The sequence below is a fragment of the Staurois parvus genome, unplaced genomic scaffold (assembly GCF_062004578.1).
Source record: "Staurois parvus isolate SC_StPar_1 unplaced genomic scaffold, SC_StPar_1.0 ptg000091l, whole genome shotgun sequence".
NCBI lineage: Eukaryota > Metazoa > Chordata > Amphibia > Anura > Ranidae > Staurois > Staurois parvus.
In genome coordinates this window covers 3,652,005-3,671,329 of record NW_028317887.1, presented here as the reverse complement: position 1 = coordinate 3,671,329, position 19,325 = coordinate 3,652,005, and the positions used below count along the sequence as shown (strand labels likewise).

The following is a 19,325-nucleotide window of genomic DNA, read 5'->3' as shown; positions in this document are numbered from 1 at the left end:
CCATCTGTTGGTGTGTTACAAAACTAGTCCCAAAACTTTTTGATACCACCTTGTAGGCTGTGACTATAGAGCTCCTTTAAGAAAAGAAATTTAGTTTTCATTCTTTTTAATTTTGTGTGCGTGCATGTTATTATTCACTAGTACTATAATGAGATGATTAGGTTGCATTTATAATCCTTTTAATTCAGGTCATTGAAAATTAATTTTAGGATGAACAGTGCCAAGCTTTACAACTGGAGGTCCCAGTGATATCTAAACATAATCAGTATATTAAGAGTATAAAGTGTTGGGACTCCTTATCTAAGGATCAGAAGATCAAGCTCAAGCACTACAAATAGGAAGAAAGACATTATTTCAAGAGAACTGCTTTTAGAAGACAATTTTATTTTGTAATATTATTAATATTTTTATTACATTTTTTATTCATTAGGTGAAAAAAACAGTAAACTACATGTACATGTAACACCCTGCTATGATACTGCTTGCAGGATGTTAAATGGACACAAGTTGGCAGTGTCCTGCAGCCCAATTCTGCAGAACCTGTTGCAAAGCTTTGTGGGATTTGTAGGCTGACTGCAGGACTACAAACTATATTTCCCAGAGGAGCTGGCGCATGGGTGGAGGCAGATAAATACAGAAACTCAGGAACCTGGGGCAGGAAGTGAGGGGAGACAGCTGCAGAATAGGTGTGGAGGAGAAGGCTGTGCAGGATACTGGAGGACCGGGCCAGGTCCCATCACAGAGAGAGAGAAGGTAGAAGTAGAAGTTGCGGACTGCTGACGAGTCTAGTGAGCTGTCCTGCAAGCCGGTGATCTAGAGTGCTGTTGTCTGGAGTGATCTCTGATGGAAGAACTGCAGGAACACTGGAGCCCCAATCTGCAGAGAGACCATGAACCATCTGACCGATGCCACTGATTGGGTGAGAGAGTTCCATTCTCAAGCCATTCAAGTTGCCAGTGACATTGCTAAACTCTGCTGCTTTCTGCCTAGTTTCGCTGACACTGTTCACAAGTTAAATATGTTAAGGCCTAGTCAGCGGCGGACTGACCATTGGGGAACTCGGACACTGCCTGAGGGCCCAGGGTCAGTAGGGGACCCCATGAGATGTCCCTGGTACCTTTCATAGGCTTTTTTGGGTGTGGTTTCAGTGTGGGTGAGGACACAGGGGCCCCATGATCCCCATGAGTTGTCAGTCTGCCCCTGGGCCTGGTTCACCCAGCCAATTGGTTACTACACCTTCAGCATAATCCGATCACAGGAGCCCACTACCATGCCTTGCCCTCTGCAAGCTAAGCCGCAGCATTGCTTTCACAGCAGTCAGTCCCACATTCACAAAAAAGCTCCTGCTTTGCTGCAGTTTGCCACTGGGGTCCCAAGAGGAGGTAATCTTTACAGAAAGGGTTGCTGCTCATATTCGTGTGCCCCTTGTAGCAGTTCGGGGCACTGTCACTGTGAGAATCAAGGTTATTTCCCAGGATTCTCAACTAAACAGGTTGAGTGGCTCCAGAGGGTTTACTTAATGCAGAGGAAACTGGCTTTTCAGTTTCCTAATTTTTTCGTAGAGTCTGTTTTGGGATCTGGAGCCTGGAGATTTCAAAGTGATTATTATTATTATTAATATTATTATTATACAGTATTTATATAGCGCCATTAGTTTGCTCAGCGCTGTACATTATAATGGGAGACAATACACAAGACAGTACAGTAACAATACAATACACGAGGGGTTCGAGGGCCCTGCTCCTTGGAGCTTACAATCTAGGAGGGAGGGGAGAGTGGTACAGGAGGAAATAGCTGTGGGGGATTGAGTGGTGGGAAGTGATCTGGGAGGGATGAAATCTGCAATCCTGGGTCAATGTTTTCTTAACCCCCAGCACATTAATTGTTTAGGTGTATGCAGGGCTTTAAATAATAACCTGACTGGGGCTCTGGGCTCCACCCTGGCAGACAGGAGGTCATTGCCCAGGAGTCAGGAGGGCTCCACCGAGGAGAGGTGGGAGCCAGAGAAGCAAGGGGCTGCTAACTGTATACCTGAGAGAGCCAGAAGGCTGAATCTTTGTTTCCTTTGTATTGATAGTGGATACCCCTACATGGGAAACCTATATTGTATGGAACTTTCCTTTAAAAAAAATTTGGCTAAAAGGCCCTTAAAAAAGAAGAAAGCAAGTGGCTGTGTGCTGTAAAACTCTACCCTTGATGCTAATTCTCACACCCTGCTTTAACCTGCATTTTGCCATGTGTGTGTTGCAGGAGTACTGCCCAAGCCACCTACCATTTAAAGGGACAGCTCTTTTCTTTTGCATTCACCTCTTATTACGGAACTTCTACCATTGCTTCCAGAGGGATTTGAATTCTTAAAGTGCACCAACTCTGGCCCCATCAAGTGTGCAGAAGATCTTATAGTGCAGTTTAAAGGGACATTGACTTATTTAATTAAGAGCTCTTTCTTTGACTCATAATTGAACCCAGTCACCCGTCTCTGAGAGCCTAAAGTGAACAAGCCGTTCTGCTTGGTAGTTCACTGAGGAAAGACATCTCCGGAATGGGGTTACTGGCTATATTCTGAATTGCAGGATGTCCATAACTGATTGAGATTTTGCTGTATTTGACTTTTGTTTGAAACTACTACGAATGATAACTATTATTTTCTGCACACGTTTCTGATGTTTTACTGTGCTTACATTTGCTCTATACATCCATCAGTTCACTCGAAACTGTCTGTAAGCCTATTTTGTGGTTGCAGCCAGCTTTAAGGTGGCATCAGCAGGGGTTGGGCTTTCTGAGCAGGGTCAGGCAAGACAGGAAACCCAAAAGTTATCCAGCGACCCCTAAGGGGGTAGTGCTACATGCAGTATATGTACCAAACTACAGTATGTGTTTAGTTGAGTGTGATTCTGATTTAAGAATGAAAATCAGCAACACTTATACTCCCCACCCCTGACCCTTCCAAATATAAAAAGAACTGCTTGTACTTTAGTCATGTATGCTAAGAAAAAATATATTGCCAAAGTTAAGCATAGGTCACTGCAATATGTACTAACTGGCCACTTTATTAGGTACACCTTGCTAGTACCAGGTTGGACACCCTTTTACCTTCAGAACTGTCTTAATTCTTTGTGGCATAGATTCAACAAAGTGTTGGAAACATTCCTCAGAGATTTTGGTCCATTTTGACATGATAGCATCATGCAGTTGCTGCAGATTTGTTGACACAAGGCAGGATGGATCCATGCTTTCATGTTGTTTACAAAAAATTCTGACCCTACCATCTGAATGTTGCAGCTGAAATCGAGACTCATTAGACCAGGCAAAGTTATTCCAATCTTCTTCTTGACAAATTTTGTTGAGCCTGTGCAAATTGTAGCCTCTGTTTTCTGTTGTTAACTGACAAGAATAGCCCATCTGCTTCAAGGTTCGACATGTTGTGCGTTCAGAGATGGTATCCTGCATACCTTAGTTGTAAAGTGGTTATTTGAGATACTGTTGCCTTTTTATCATCTCAAATCAGTTTGCTCATTCTCCTGTGACCTCTCACATTATCAAGGCATTTTTGTCCACACAACTGCCACTCACTAGATATTTTCTTTTTTTTGGACCATTCTCTGTAAACCCTAAAGATGGTTGTGTATGAAAATCCCAGTAGATCAGCAGTTTTTGAAATACTCAGACCAGCCCATCTGGCACCAACAACCATGCCACATTCAAAGTCACTTAAATCCCCTTTCTTCCCCATTGTGATGCTCATTTTGAACTTCAGCAAGTCGTCTTCACCACGCCTAGATGCTTAAATTCATTGAGTTGCTACCATGTGATTGGCTGATTAGCAATTTGTGTTACCAAGCAATTGAACAGGTGTACCTAATAAAGTGGCCGGTGAGTGTAGCTGCAAGGAAATATGACAGTCAAATATTATCTGCAGTCAGAAGTCTTTGAAAGGCATCCCTCCTCCACATCACAAAAGTCAAAGTCTGAAGATTGCAACACAACACTTAAGCCAGTCATAGATGAAGTGATTTTCTTGATGGAGGAATCCCTCCCGTGGAGCCATTGTGTTCTCCCCAAGGGGAGGGGGCAGGGGGAGCTGTCCCCACCGGGACAACACAGTGATTACTGCAAGTGGGTATTAAAGCCTCTGGCAATAATCGCATGTGAAATCCAACAGGCTGGTTGTACCCAAGTTGATTGATCAATCAACTTGGGTACATTAAGTCTGCCCATACATGGTGCAAATCTTGGCTGGTTCCTGTTGAACCAGCCGATATTCGAACTGTCTATGACTGGCTATAGGCATTCTAGATGCAGGTGCTGTGCTTTTATGGTATTAAAGCAAACTTTCTGGCTACAATTGATAAAGGTTAATTGGAGAACAAAAAGATTGAAGAGAACATTGCCATCTTCTAATTACTAGGGTCATTGGTTCGAATCCAAGCCACAACACTACCTGTATATTCTCCCTGTGCCTGCGTGGGTTTCCTCTAGGTACTCCGTTTTCCTCCCACACTCCAAAAGACATGCTGGTAGGTTAATTGGCTTCTGTCTAAATTGTCACTAGTATATGTATGTATGAATGTGAGTTAGGGACCTTAGATTGTAAGCTCCTTGAAAGTTAGGGACTGATGTGAGGTGCAATATACACTATATTGGGTCACCCCTCCAAATCATTGGGTTCAAGTGTCCCAGTCGCCTCCAGGTGTATAAAATCAAGCACCTAGGCATGCAGACTGCTTTTACAAACATTTTTGAAAAATTGGTCACTCTCAGAAGCTCACTGAATTCAAGCGTGTTACCGTGAGAGGTGGCCACCTCTGCAATAAGTCCATCCCTGAAATTTCCTTGCTACTAAATATTCCACGGTCAACTGTTAGCGGTATTATAACGAAGTTATAACAAAGTTGAAGCAACTGGGAACAACAGCACCTCAGCCACAAAGCGGTAGGCCACGTAAAATGACAGAGCGGGGTCACCGCATGCTGAAGCGCATAGTGTGCAGAAGTCGCCAACTGTCTGGACAGTCAATAGCTAAAGACCTCCAAACTTTGTGTGCCCTTCAGTTTAGCTCAACATTGCGTAGAAAGCTTCATGGAATGGGTTTCCATGGCCTAGCAGCTGCATCCAAGCCTTACATCACCAAGTGCAATGCAAAGTGTCGGATGCAGTGGTGTAAAACATGCCACCACTGGACTCTAGAGCAGTGGAGACATGTTCTCTGGAGTGAAGAATCACACTTCTCTGACTGTCAATCCAATAGACGTGTCTGGGTTTGGTGGTTGCCAGGAGAATGGTACTTGCCTTACTGCATTGTGCCAAGTGTAAAGTTTGGTGGGTTATGGTGTTGGGTTGTTTTTCTGGGGTTGGTCTTTGCCCCTTAGTTCCAGTGAAGGGAACTCTTAAGACATCAGCATACCAAGACATTTTGGACAATTTCATGCTCCCAACTTTGTGAGAACAGTTTTGGGATGGCCTTTTCCTGTTCCAACATGACTGCACACCAGTACAGAAAGCAAGATTCATAAAGACATGGATAAGCGAGTTTGGGGTGGAGGAACTTGACTGGCCTGCACAGAGTCCTGACCTCAACCCAATAGAATACCTTTGGGATGAATTCGAATGGAGACTGTTAGCCGGGCCTTTTCGTTTGACATCAGTGCCTGACCTCACAAATACACTTCTGGAAGAATGGTCAAACATTCCCATAGACACACTCCTAAACCTTGTTGACAGCCTTCCCAGAAGAGGTGAAGCTGTTATAGCTGCAAAGCGTGTGCCAACTCAATATTGAACCCTACAGACTAAGGCTGGGATGCCATTAAAGTTCATGTGCGTGTAAAAGCAGGCATCCCAATACTTTTGGCAATATAATGTATATGTAAAAGCGCTGTGTAAATTGATGGCGCTACATAAGTACCGGTAATAAATAAATAAACATCTGTGAAAACCAATTACAATACAGAACATATAAGCAGGGCCAGGACAAGGTGGGGCAAGGGGTAAGCTGCCCTGGGTCTAGCTCTGTCACGCAGAAAGGGGGTTCCATGTGGTGAGCTGCTTTCCTCTCACCACATGCTTGCTCCAAATCTGTGGAACCACGCCTTTGATTCTGCCCTGACAGCTACTGCTGTCGCACCATGCGCTAACATGCTCACTCTCTGCCCCAAACACCCACAGCCAACATGAAAACCACAATGCACCTCTGCAATCACCTCCCTTAAGCCCTTGTCCCCCGCTCCCCATTAAGCATTGGCACCTTTGGGGAGCAGGAGGGGAGCGGGTACTCAAATTTGACAGGTACCTGTTCCCACTTCCGCTGCGATTGCCTAAGTGATCGGAAGCATAAGTTGTCCTTCCCCCCTCCCTCCCTGTAGTCTTCTGGGACACGTGACAGGTCCCAGAAGACTATGGGGCCATTTACAAAGCGCAGCGCTTCTTGCGCATGAGCAGTGGACACCCAGGTGTGAAGCTGTAAACTGTCACAGCTGGGTGCCCACACTGAAGATTCCGGTGCCATGGAGAGAGAAGACGGTTGGTGAAATCAGTGGTGGTGAGGACATTGCTGGACCGAGGGACAGGTAAGTGACTGTATTTTAACAGGCAGCAGCTACAGTAATTGTAGCTGCTGACTTTTATTTTATTTTTTTTCAGGTGGAACTCTGCATTAACATTAGCTGCATAAAAATACATTTAAGGAATTATTACTGAAAACAGAACTGCTTTCACTTCAGAATCAGCTTTTTTGGCCAAAAATGCCATATATAAAATTTGCCATATACACACACACACACACACACACGCTCTCACTAACACTCATATTGAAACAACAGAATATGCAAGTCTTTGGCTACATTTGCACTGGTACAAATTGCCACAGCATCTACCAAGTCTGTTCACTATAATTACAGGTTGCCAGCTGTCGCAGCTATTCGTGGCTGTGACACACAAAGTACATCCAGCAGCAATCACCACAGGTGTATACCCTTTATAGACCGGAGCAATATTTCCATTACTGCTATGAGCTTAAATTCAACAATATCATTGTTATTGCTTAGAGTGTATCTATGGTTCATATATTCATTTCTACATTGTATTTCAATTATTTCTAGCCTACTCCTATTAATCTGAAGGATCTTGAAACTTACTCTGTGTAGATCCCCACACACTTACTTCCTTGAATTCTGTGACATGTATTTACTATGCTCTGTGAGTAGGCACTGCTGTGTCACACATTTCACAGAGTATGCCTTCCGAACTACAGAGGTGTTGAGAGGAGGAGTCTCAGGAGGCGGAGTCAGAACAGGAATCACTGCCTGCAGGCAGCAAGGTACCATGGGATATGTAGTCCTTAGAAATGTAACATAAACAGCAGAGGAGAAGCAAAGCATGCAGTGAATGCAGGAAGTTGTGGAACCATGAAAAGAGATTTTTCAATAAAATTATTATATTGGCAAAAGTAACTACAAGATTAAAAAAATGTAGTGTAGGCAGTATATTTGGTTAAGACAGTTACTGCCTTTTTTGTTTGTTTTTTATTTTTTCTCTCCTGTTTTGTGTTTTTCTTTTTTATTGTTTTCTCTTTTTGTAGATAGGATTGGCAATTTCTTTGCCCATACATTAGACACCTTTTTCAATCCTTGATGAGATGGTCCTTCCTCAAGTGAGTAAATGCGGCTTTCCTTTGTTGTGTGAATTTTGAAAAAAAAACAGGTATTACCCCTTAGTAGATATAGATATATTGTTCCAAAATATAATATTGTATTCTGCCATTTCTGTTTTTCTATTTATAATTCTATCTATTTTTATAATTCTAGAGATGTATATTAGATCTCCCTGAGAAAGTGGGCTTTTGACCTGAGAAACGTGTCAGAGCTATGTACACCAAGGAGTCATATACTTCATATTCTCCTTATGTACTATATATGTAATTTCGGAGCTATTTATGTCAAGCTTGATGCTTGTGTTGTTACAACATGCAATGGCTTATGTTCTTTTAAAAAAGAGCTTGTTGATGCTCAAATTTTGTACTACAACCATGTTTTTAACAATGTACAATAAAGTTTTGACTTTTTATAATACTTGGACAGTGAGGAACAGAAGTATTTGAACACCCTGCGATTTTGCAAGTTCTCCCACTTAGAAATCATGGAGGGGTCTGAAATTCACATTGTAGGTGCATTCCCACTCTGGGAGACAGAATTTTTTTAAAAAATTAAGGAAATCACATTGTATGATTTTTAAAGAATGTATTTGTCTTGCACTGCTGAACATAAGTATTTGAACGCCTAAGAAACAGTAAGAATTCTGGCTCTCAAAGACCTGTTACTGTGCCTTTAAAAAGTCCACCTCTACTCCACTCATTAATCTAACTTCGTAGCACCTGTCTGAGCTCTTTAAAGACACCTGTCCACCCCACAGTCAGTCAGACGCCAACTACTACCATGGGCAAGACTAAAGAGCTGTCAAAAGACACCAGAGACAAAATTGTGGACCTCCACAAGGCTGGAAAGGGCTACGGGGCAATTGCCAAGCAGCTTGGTGAAAATAGATCAACCGTTGGAGCAATTGTTAGAAAATGGAAGAGGCTAAAGACGACTGTCAGTCTACCTCGGACTGGGGCTCCATGCAAGATCTCACCTTGTGGGGTATCACTGATGATAAGAAAGGTGAGGAATCAGCCCAGAACTACAAGAGAGGATCTGATCAATGACACGAAGAGAGCTGGGACCACAGTTTCAAAGGTCACAGTCGGTAGAACACTATGCCGTCATGGTTTCAAATCATGTATTGCACGGAAGGTTCCCCTGCTCAAGTCATCACATGTCCAGGCCCGTCTGAAGTTTGCCAATGACCATCTGGATGATCCAGAGGAGGCATGGGAGAAGTCATGTGGTCAGATGAGACCGAAGTAAAACTTTTTGGTCTAAACTTCACTCGACGTGTTTGGAGGAAAAAGAAGGATGAGTTGCATCCCAAGAACAGCATCCCTACTGTGAAGCATGGGGGTGGTAACATCATGCTTTGGGGGTGTTTTTCTGCAAAGGGGACAGGATGATTGCACTGTATTAAGGAGAGGATGAATGGGACCATTTATTGTGAGATTTTGAGCAACAACCTCCTTCCCTCAGTCATAGCATTGAAGATGGGTCGTGGCTGGGTCTTCCAACATGACAACGACCCGAAGCACACAGCCAGGATAACCAAGGAGTGGCTCCGTAAGAAGCATATCAAGGTTCTGGAGTGGCATTGCCAGTCTCTAGACCTAAATCCAAAAGAACATCTTTGGAGGGAGCTGAAACTCTATGTTGCTCAGCGACAACCCCGAAACCTGACAGATCTAGAGAAGAGTTTGACCTCTGTAATTGCAAACAAAGGCTTATACCAAATATTAACATTGATTTTCTCAGGTGTTCAAATACTTATGTTCAGCAGTGCAAGACAAATAAATTCTTTAAAAATCATACAATGTGATTTCCTGAATTTTTTTTTTAATTCTGTCTCTCAGAGTGGGAATGCATCTACAATGTGAATTTCAGACCCCTCCATGATTTCTAAGTGGGAGAACTTGCAAGATTGCAGGGTGTTCAAATACTTCTGTTCCTCACTGTATGTACTGTTGTTGGTATGGTACCAAAAAAGTCCAAGTAGTTTTCCTAGTTAGGTTTATGTATTTTTCAGTATTTTTACAACAAGGGACATGTTACCAGAAAAACCCAGTAAAAAGGTAGCGACCACTAGATATATGGGTCTCCCTCCCTTTTCTTCTTAGTAGTAACTACAGTATTGTTTGTATTGCTGTTACAATGTTGATGTCATAAAATGAAAGTGTATGCTGTAACCATAGACTTCCACTGTATATGGGTTCTTTGGTACAAACAAGGCTTTCTCCTGGCAGCATTCTTGCAAACATTTTATTTTCGATGCAAACTATAGAAAAAAAAAAGATGTAACAAAACACAAAAAGTGTTTTTTTTTAGTTTGACCACTGTTAGTTTTAAAACAAGTGTCCCTTTCATTAAAATGTATTTTTGTGGCCCATGCCACTGTATTATCTTCTTGACGTGAATGTTTCCTATTTTTCAATGTAGATCCCATCAGTCTGTTGTTATATGATATATTGTGCAAACAATAAAAAATTTTTGAACAATTAGTAATGTTTTGTATAATTTTTTTTATTTATAACGACACTAAACTGTGTACCATTTGCAAAATATAGCAAAGGCTTTTTTAAATTTTACATATTTTATTAAATATGTCACTAAAAAAGTTGAGTGAAGATTGAAAAAAATAAAACCCATCCGCAAAATAATATTTATTATTGTTATTTATAGGCTGATACAAAAAAATGGCCACTGCCCCAGTCTATAACTGGCCTTCACTGCAAGGAGCAGATAGAAGGGCAGCGCATGTCAAACAACGAAAGAGAAAAATTCCAAGCTCAACTTGCCAGACAGCCTGCAAACAAACCGAATTTACCTGTCTAACAGTATGCGTTAGAAACAGGGGTTTAGATAGCACACATTGCAAACACATGCGTAAGCTACAGAGCCTTGTCACGGTGCCCCAGTATTCTGTAGTTCCTAACTCCCCAATTTTAAGAGCCCCCATAGTAGAGACACATGTATTTAATGTATAGACCAAGGGCAGATGAACCTGAGGGAGCCCACCCCTCCTTAACTGTACAGGAGCACACCGGACACCCAACATGTAGCACAATGGCAGCTAAGGTGTGCAGTGCGTCCCCTCACCAACAATTCAACAGTACAAAAAATGGCCGCTGCCCCAGTCTATAACTGGCCTCCTTCGGCGCACTAATATCCCATAGACTTGAAATGATGTCCTGTTCAAGTCTCTGTAGTAGTAAATAGTACATTTATACCCTTTGACAACGTGCCATTGCACGAAACGCATCAGGGAGGAGCTTGCCACGCCAACATCATTTGCTGCCGATGCCACGTGTTAGGCTGGCAGCCATCTTAGGAACTCATGCATGACTGTTCTACTCATATCTTTCTGCTGACACCAAAGCTGCCCTGATATATATGTATATCATCATTGGCTGAATAAACCTGCTACACTATATCAGCTCTTTGTCTGGTGGCTTGTTTTGAGCTACTTAAGGTGAATTTCTTTTGTTGCTGACCCTACCGGATGCCGGGTGTAAGTGGTACCAAGGAGCAGTCCCTGTTAGCTCAGAGGGTCCCACTGAGAGGTCTGGAGTCCAATCCTGGGTGTACCAAGTGCCATTGGAGTGCCTCATCCCCATCGGTTCCCAGATGACCACTAGTGCCCTTTCGATTATTACATGCACATTTTTATTGTGCGTCTGGGGAGTGCAAGCACACCTCCTTTTCTATACCATGGAAGTCAAGAGCACTTTATTATTATTATTTATACAAGTCCAATAAGATGGATCGGTACCCCCAGATTTTGGAGTATTGATACACCATGTGAATGTCTCAATGTCTTGCTATGGACCCATATGCGTTTATATTGTGCATTTATTTTATATAATTTATTGCATGAGAAGATACGTTATTGTCACCTTATATCATACTGTCTTGAATAAGACATCACATTGATTTCACGTTATAGCGCACAACTTTTGCGCTCTGATTTGTCACATATGATTTTATTATTCATTTTTAGCGCAGCATTTTTATATATTTATGTGTTTAAGGATCTAGGGGTTTTTCCTTATGCAAGCTGCTTCTGATTTTTCTATTTTTCTATTTAATAAGCGCTTGCTTTACTATCCATATTTAGTACATTTATACTGGCCAGGCTGAGTAAACCTTTTAAACTGCTCTCTCATAGAGTCATCAGTATTGTGGCTATAGTTGGACTTGAGCTTATTACCTTCATTTTAAGCAGATATCTGCTTAAAGTGAACAGAAAATTGGTGCATAGTACTGACTTTTCTTTTATACATTTGCATGCAAAAACATGTATGCAAATACTTGATCAAGTGGGTTTTATGAAGCTTTCCCATGCAATTGATTTATTGCATGGATCTGTGTCCCTTTAAAATGGAATGCATTAGGGTCATTATGCATACATTTCATAAATGATTAAGCACAATATTGGCTGACCCCTAAACGTAAAGGTTGCCATTTTTCATTTCAATTCAGTACCTTTTCCTAACTGGTTGCACTGTAGATGACCACCATCATTGCCTATGCTTTTTTGGCTTTATTTGATGATGTGGTACGCAGAATAACATTCTGGCCACACTAAATAGATGGAACATTAATTATGATTGTATGCAACAAATTCTAGTACTCCTTTGCTCTTTGTACTGTGTAGATTTTGTTCCTATATGGCATATTTATAAAGCAGTGAATGTGACAGTCACTAAATATTCAATGCCAGGGGCGGACTGACAACTCATGGGGCCCCCGGGCAATAGGGGATCATGGGGCCCCTGTGTGTTTGCCCAAACTCAAAAAAGCCTATGAAAAAGGTACCAGGGGCATCTCATGGGGCCCGCTACTGACCCTGGGCCCTTGGGCAGTGTCCGAATTTCCAAATGGTCAGTCCACCCCTGTTCAGTGCAGGTGCATCTTTCTGGCCAGTGTTTTACTATGCAGGGACTGATTCTCCATCGGTAAATATTTGATGTCGCATTTCCTGCTTTATAAATACGGCCTGTATGGGTAATGTATATTTGGCACCACCTATCAAACACACACACGTATGTTATAAAAGCATAAGCACTTTCATCCATATCACTAATTCAGTGCTATGAGGCTGTGAATGATGTCATGACTGGCCCTGAATGGGCACAGGCAGCTCCTGATGCAGGATATTCCATTTGATGCTACTGAGGCTGCTGCTACTGCCTGCACCATTCCTTCCTGCTTGTTTGTCATTTATTTAGTCCTCTTCCCTGATTCACTGAGCAGATAGCTGTGGCTGCAGATTAGACTCTCTTATTCCCTCCCCTTGTTTTTTTTTTTCTTCCTCTCACTCACCCACCCATCTCACCCCCTGAGACCTCGATGTATTTGACGTCATGTGTGCTCCTTTCAGTTGCCATAGCAACTCCCTTCCCCAAACCCCTCTGCCTGTCTCCTCTCGTAGCTTCCACAATGGTACAGCCAGCATCACGCTGCACAATGCTTTCCAGGCAGTGAAAGAAGGTGATTCAGCAAGCCTGTGCATGCCTGTCCATCACCATCCCTTCCCAATTTCGGTTTTAGTTCCTTTTTTTTTTTGGCCTTTGAATGCGGCACATTTTCTTTAGACCCATTCCAGTGTGCCATCATTCATTTCAGTCTATAGCCTCATCCCCATTTGGGGGAACCTTGAAGTCACCTGGCTGTCACCAGTTTCTTGTCCCATCCCCCCCTTGCACTTGGTGTCTGGAATGTTGGCTAGGAAAGCCACATAGAAGCAGAACGTTTGGAGGCGCACCTCTGGGTCTAGACTCTGGTATTGCAGGCACGGAATGGTGAGTAGACCCTGGCGATGTTTCTGCTGTCATGGACGCAGGATGGTAGGCTCCATTCACAAAGCTTTAACACAAGAATGAGCATCTTTATTTTAACCATGTAACTGCCATTTTCAAATGTCATTGGTCTCAACTGAAAATATCTGTCACTTTTTTGGAGAATAAATATCCATACCATGGTGTGTTAGCTTTTGGAATTGAGCTGGTGGCTGTTGGGTGGGGTGATGGGTGCTGAGGATGGGCTGCCTTATTGATGTCATGTACAGAGCATCACAGATATCATATGGCAGAGTGATTGACATGGTCCATGAAGCACTCCACCGCACTGTATATAGTACATAATGCTCTCATTTGCCTGTATCTTCCCCACTTGTATGTACAGAATAGGGACATTCACTAAGTGCTGAAACAGCTGGTGGCTGTAAACATTAGTGCTGAAGTGCTGTTGATATACAGCCTGGACACTTGCCTATAACTGCTGTGTCTTGCATGCACTTCACTCCATGGCAGTTTTTTCCTATTCAAAAGGCTGAAGGAAAAATGGCCTCACAGTCACAATTGATTCTACAATGTCATTTCTCTTCATTCACAGGCAGAGCAAAATCGTAGCTGTGAAATATGGCCAGGGCCTGGTCAATCAGCATATATGTTAATAGTGACAGAGATGGCAATGCATATCCATTGGTGCATATATACAAATGGTAATGAGAGAGAGAGAGAGAGAGAGAGAGAGAGAGAGATCATTGCTATCGAATAATATATATATATATATTTATATATATATATATATATATATATATATATATATATATATATATATATATAAAGATAGACAGATAGATAGACAGATTGATAGATAGATAGATGATAGATAGATAGATAGATAGATAGATAGATAGATAGATAGATGATAGATGATAGATAGATACCCATAACTCAATTTGAATGTATTTTATCCATATATGTGTTGGATAAGATAAATGTCAGTTATTGCTGAAATCACATCATTTGGGGCTTCAGCCAAAGCCGGATTGCCGGTACCACTATATATACCGTATATATAAAACATTTTTTTTCTGTTCATCTATGTTATTATTTCCTTCAAATGTGACAGCCTCAGTTTTTTGCTTGTTTTCTTTGCAGCATTGCTTCAGAATCATAAGCAGCTTTTTTTTCTGTAGCATTTGAACGAGAGAGCCCTACCTTTAAAACCAAAAGCAAATGAAGCTTTAGCCTTGAATACTCCTTAGATGTTTTCTAACATGACACACAAGGCCGGAGCCATCCAAGCCCCCAGCTGAATCGTTATGCTGCTGAGAACTGCAGCTAAGCTGCCACTGTAGCAGATTTGTATTAGTAATGGTAGCCGCGGTGCGCTATACTGCAGGCCTCTCTCCAGCATAGTCTGGGTTAATTAGGAGACTGTGGTGGCTGCAGCATTGTGACAGGTTGTTTCTCCTAAGCTCCGTGCCAAGAGTGCATTACACTGTACACAGCCTCTCGTTTTATCACCGGGGCACCCACAGCCACACGCAAATCCACCAAAAGGTGCTGACCTTCGTAAATTCAGTTTATTAGTTGAAGTCAGTGGAGCTGCTTTCGTTCCTTTTGTTGTTGTTGTTTTTTCATTTTCAGTCTTTTTTATTCATTCACCTTGTCAGGACTTTCACATGGCTCTTCTATTAATACCATAATATACTAAAGTTTTTTTTTTTAAAAATACCTTACTGTTATTTGCATCGTAAGGACAAATGTGAACCATTGTTATGGTATAGAAGACCATCACGTCATTCATTTTTGTTGTAAGTATAATGTGTGCAAAAAGGATGTTGTGTGCAAATATACCGCTGTATACAATGCTGTGTATTAATTTTCATCACTCAATGAAATGCATAAGGCCACAGAGGTCAATAGCACAGTCATATAGATTACCATATCTAGTTGTAGGTTAAGACATTTTGAGACTTCTCCAACATGCTTGTTGCCAGGTTTATCCTTCTATAGCATGGCTCTGCAGGGCTAATGAACTGTTTTTTTTTGCTGAAAGAGGCAATAATTATGCTAAAGTGATACAAATGAGTTGGTATTCGTTATGCTGTTTTATCTAGGCAGCCTAGTTTTGAGACAAACCTTCAATGCTACCCTTCCCCCATTAGAATACTAATCTATAGAGCCCCCAGCAGAAGTGACAGCTGCCAAATTGTTACGGTGATGGTGTTATTGAGCATTTACTGGTACAAGGGCTATGCTGCAGCCACACACACAAAGGTGTGTGTGTGTGTTTGGGGGTGGGGGCTAGTAGTACAATGCTTTAGGATGGATTTGCACCTTTGCATTTTTGCTTTATGCATTTTTCATTATATTCAATGGAAACATGGCATCCGTGAATACATCATGATGCACAATAAAGCATTATGATGCATGTTGATATTCAATAGAAAGTGCATTTCAATGCACATTGAATACACGTGACAACGCACATTAACACATGTCCACATGCGTTTTGATGTGCTTCCATTGACTGCAGTGGAAAATGCATAGGTGTGAATCCATCCTCACAATAAGGAACTGCATGGCCATGCATACTAAGGTGAGCTATTCCTTGAAGATCCACTTTTCTTTTTTTAAATTGCATTGACAATATATATTCAGGCTTTATTTACAGAGAATCCTCATGTTTCATGGTCTGCTATGATGAACTTCTGTAACCCATTTCCAAATAGATGCAAAATCCAGCATGCTTTGTGTAGGTATATATGTAGCCATATTATTCTTTTTTAATTCATTAAAGCACTTGCAGTATTTTTTATTGTTCTATCATCTAACAGACAGGCATGACATATAGGGCCTGATTCATAAAACTGCATTATTATTCAACACATACTAAAGATAGCATAATGATATTATCAAGTTATATTAATATAAATAGAAAAGTTTAGCTACATTATCAGTGCATTACACTTTCCCTTGCAACATTACAGTGGAACTGCACTTCATCTGAGCACCACAAACCAAAAATGCTATTTCATTCATTATTAATATTCAAAGCAAATTCCCCTATCCGTTCATGTCCACATGCTTTATTTTGCTGAGATTGTGCTAGGATGGCCCTGGCATTTCTGACAGTGGCCAACCTGAGTAAGGGCAGATGATTCAAGTAACATTTACTTCCTGAAATCCATCTGCCCTTAGCTCAGGCATTGTCTGAGCTGAGAACCCTCCCTTCTTGAAGACTCCTGGGATGTATGACATCATTTGCTTAGGCATGAAAACTAGGAAGTAACTGAAGAAATGTAAAAAAAAGTTTAAAACATGTAAATATGATATAGTTTCCTATCCATTTACTAATACTAATGCTAGCAGCATACGGATTAAAAATAGTCCATGTTGATTGAGAGAGTGAAGTTTCACTTTAAAGTGGTTGTAATGTTTGTGTTTTTTTCATTAGAAAAATAAACAGGTTTATACTTACCGTCTCTGTGCAATGGTATTGACTTCTTGTCTTCTGTGTCTGCCCTAGAGCAGGCTCCTTGCTATGGGAACAGATTTGCTGGCTTGTTCCCAAGCCAGCCTGTGTGTGTCCATAGACACACACTGTGTGACTTGGCCCTCCCCCCTGCTTTCTGCTCACTGGATTTGACTGACAGCAGCAGGAGCGAAGGGATCCCTCTATTCTCAGCAAAGCCTCTGAGACCAGAAAGAGAGGGAGGGAAGACCTACAGCCGGGCACAGTGCTGGATCAATACAGGAGTCAGGTAACTGTTAAGGAGGGGGGAAAACACTGCGGGAGGTTTTTTTTACCTTAATGCAGAGAATGCATTAAGGTAAAAAAAAACCTTAAACTTTACATCCACTTTATTGTACAAATATTTTTCCATTTAATGCTAAACATCAGAATCACAGTAAGCCTGTAGATTTCAGAACTACAATGCAGGCATCAAGCAATGCTTTCAAAGACCATTGCAGAGTATTTTCAGCACCACAGGTTCCGTGAATTGGGGAATTTTTTATTATTATTATATATTTGCAAAGTGGAAGGAGACGATACAGTTACAATACAATTCTATTCAAGAGGTCAGAGGACCCTGCTCAGCATACTCTAACACGAAGGTTTTAATTAATTGGACCATTGCTGTGATAGAAGGCCCTGCTGGCCACTAGAAACATGCAGAAAGGGAATGACCACTGCTTGATGCTATCAGAAAGTGTTGAAAAATTCTTGATTAAAGCACTCCAGGAAGCGGAGTATTCTGAGGTGCTGAGGACTGCATTTAAATGTATAGGCATGTCCTACTCAATGCATTGCATTGTTGTTCTTGAACAAATGAAGTGCCATTTTGACACTGAGAAGTATACTTTATAGTGGAACTAAAGAAGTTTTAAAAATTACAAGGAGGTAGAGGTTTGAGACGTTTTATCTTGTTTGCCAAAATACTCCTTTCTCCTTTTTTTCCATTTTTTTTATTGTGTACATTACCTGTGGTACATTTGTAGTACAGTGTACATTCTTAGTCAATAGAGGAGTTAGGTGCTGGAACATTGTAACTCCATGTGCAAGATTACATCATCAGCGACCCCCTAATGGGTGAAAAAGTGGCCAAGAACATGACAGCAGCAGTGATAGAATGGCATGGAAAAGCATAGAGCTGTCAGCGCTGAAGGAGGGCAGACTTAGAGATAAGTCTGCCATAATGTGCAAGTATGCTAATATTGCACATCACGGCAATAGTGCTGTTACCGACATTTTGTCTCTCTCTATAGGGCTAGTTGGGCGAGAGAAACAAATTCTCATATCAGTATATTATTTGATTGTAGGAGGAAACTGGAGGAAATCCACACAAAGTGTGACCATTCACACTTTACTAATTTAAGACATAAGTGGTTGTCTTCAAGCTGTGGCTTACTGTGCTTTGCATGGTGTTTTTTGCTTTATGGAATATGCTAGGATGTTTAGTGGCACCAGCATATTTTCCAAACTGTAGGTACAGTAATATAAGCTACTTACTAAAGAGTGTATAAAGAAAACATTATGGATATCCTAGGGTAATTTTTGATAAAAAAATCTCCTTTTTGATGAATATTTACTCCTTCATCTCATTCCACCATTTTTTACATTTTATTTGCTTACTTCATGCCATCAACAAAAACTCAACAAGAAGGAAAAATCTTTCACAATTGTTAGCACCTTTTTAATATTCTCAATAAAATGTGACTGCAGCCAAATGTTTTCCTTGTGAGAACCATGAAAATATTTGATTTTTTCCTCACTTAGCAAGAGTGTAGCTTCTCAATGGTGACACAAGTAGCGATATAAACTTGACAAAAGTTCCAACCCAAAGGAATCTCTATCCAATACCAAGAAATACTAAGAAAATTATTTCTCTGGAGTTTTATGTTCTGAAAAAGGCAAATGACTTCTGTAAGACTCTTGTTGAGAGCTTGTGAGACAGGAAAGTGGTAAAGTCACACAACAGCTCTTGGTGAATATCAGGGAAAACGGCGACCACTATCAAAAAGACATCCTTCAATTTCTTGTTTTCTTTTGAGAGCTGACTCCTTTTATAGCCTACTATAGATAGGGTGGTTTTGGTAAAAGGTGACAAAGAAAAGTCTTTTAATATATAAAAAAAGTTCTACCAAATAAGTTTTATTTTATTAAAATGATAATAAGTGAAGGAACAAAGGACCACAACGGCCTTTGTTATAAGTGACTCATACAACTTCAAGGTAATTGGTTTTTATATCCAATTGTATGTAGGTTTATTTTATAGGTTACTATAGATTGGATGGTTTTGGTAAAAGGTGACAAAAAAGACTTTATACAAAAAAAGTTCTACCAAATAAGTTTTATTTTATTAAAATGATAATAAGTGAAGGAACAAAG

At 41.0% G+C, this 19,325-nt stretch overlaps 1 protein-coding gene across 14 annotated transcripts in view; it reads left to right on the top strand.

Moving 5' to 3' along the window:
* The first annotated feature begins 12,892 nt into the window (after positions 1-12,892).
* Positions 12,893-19,325, top strand: part of MAPK10 (mitogen-activated protein kinase 10) — a 355,889-nt gene continuing 349,456 nt past the window's right edge. For 4 of the 14 annotated variants that reach the window (XM_089670561.1, XM_089670557.1, XM_089670560.1 and 1 more), the window contains exon 1: positions 12,902-13,441. Coding sequence is in view for 9 of the 14 variants with exons in the window: in XM_089670551.1 (XP_089526677.1) it covers positions 13,439-13,441 (3 nt within the window). In the remaining 5 variants the exon portion in view is untranslated. Of the gene's footprint in view, positions 13,442-19,325 lie in introns of all 14 variants that reach the window. The other 10 variants (XM_089670549.1, XM_089670550.1, XM_089670552.1 and 7 more) reach the window with 7 other exon arrangements.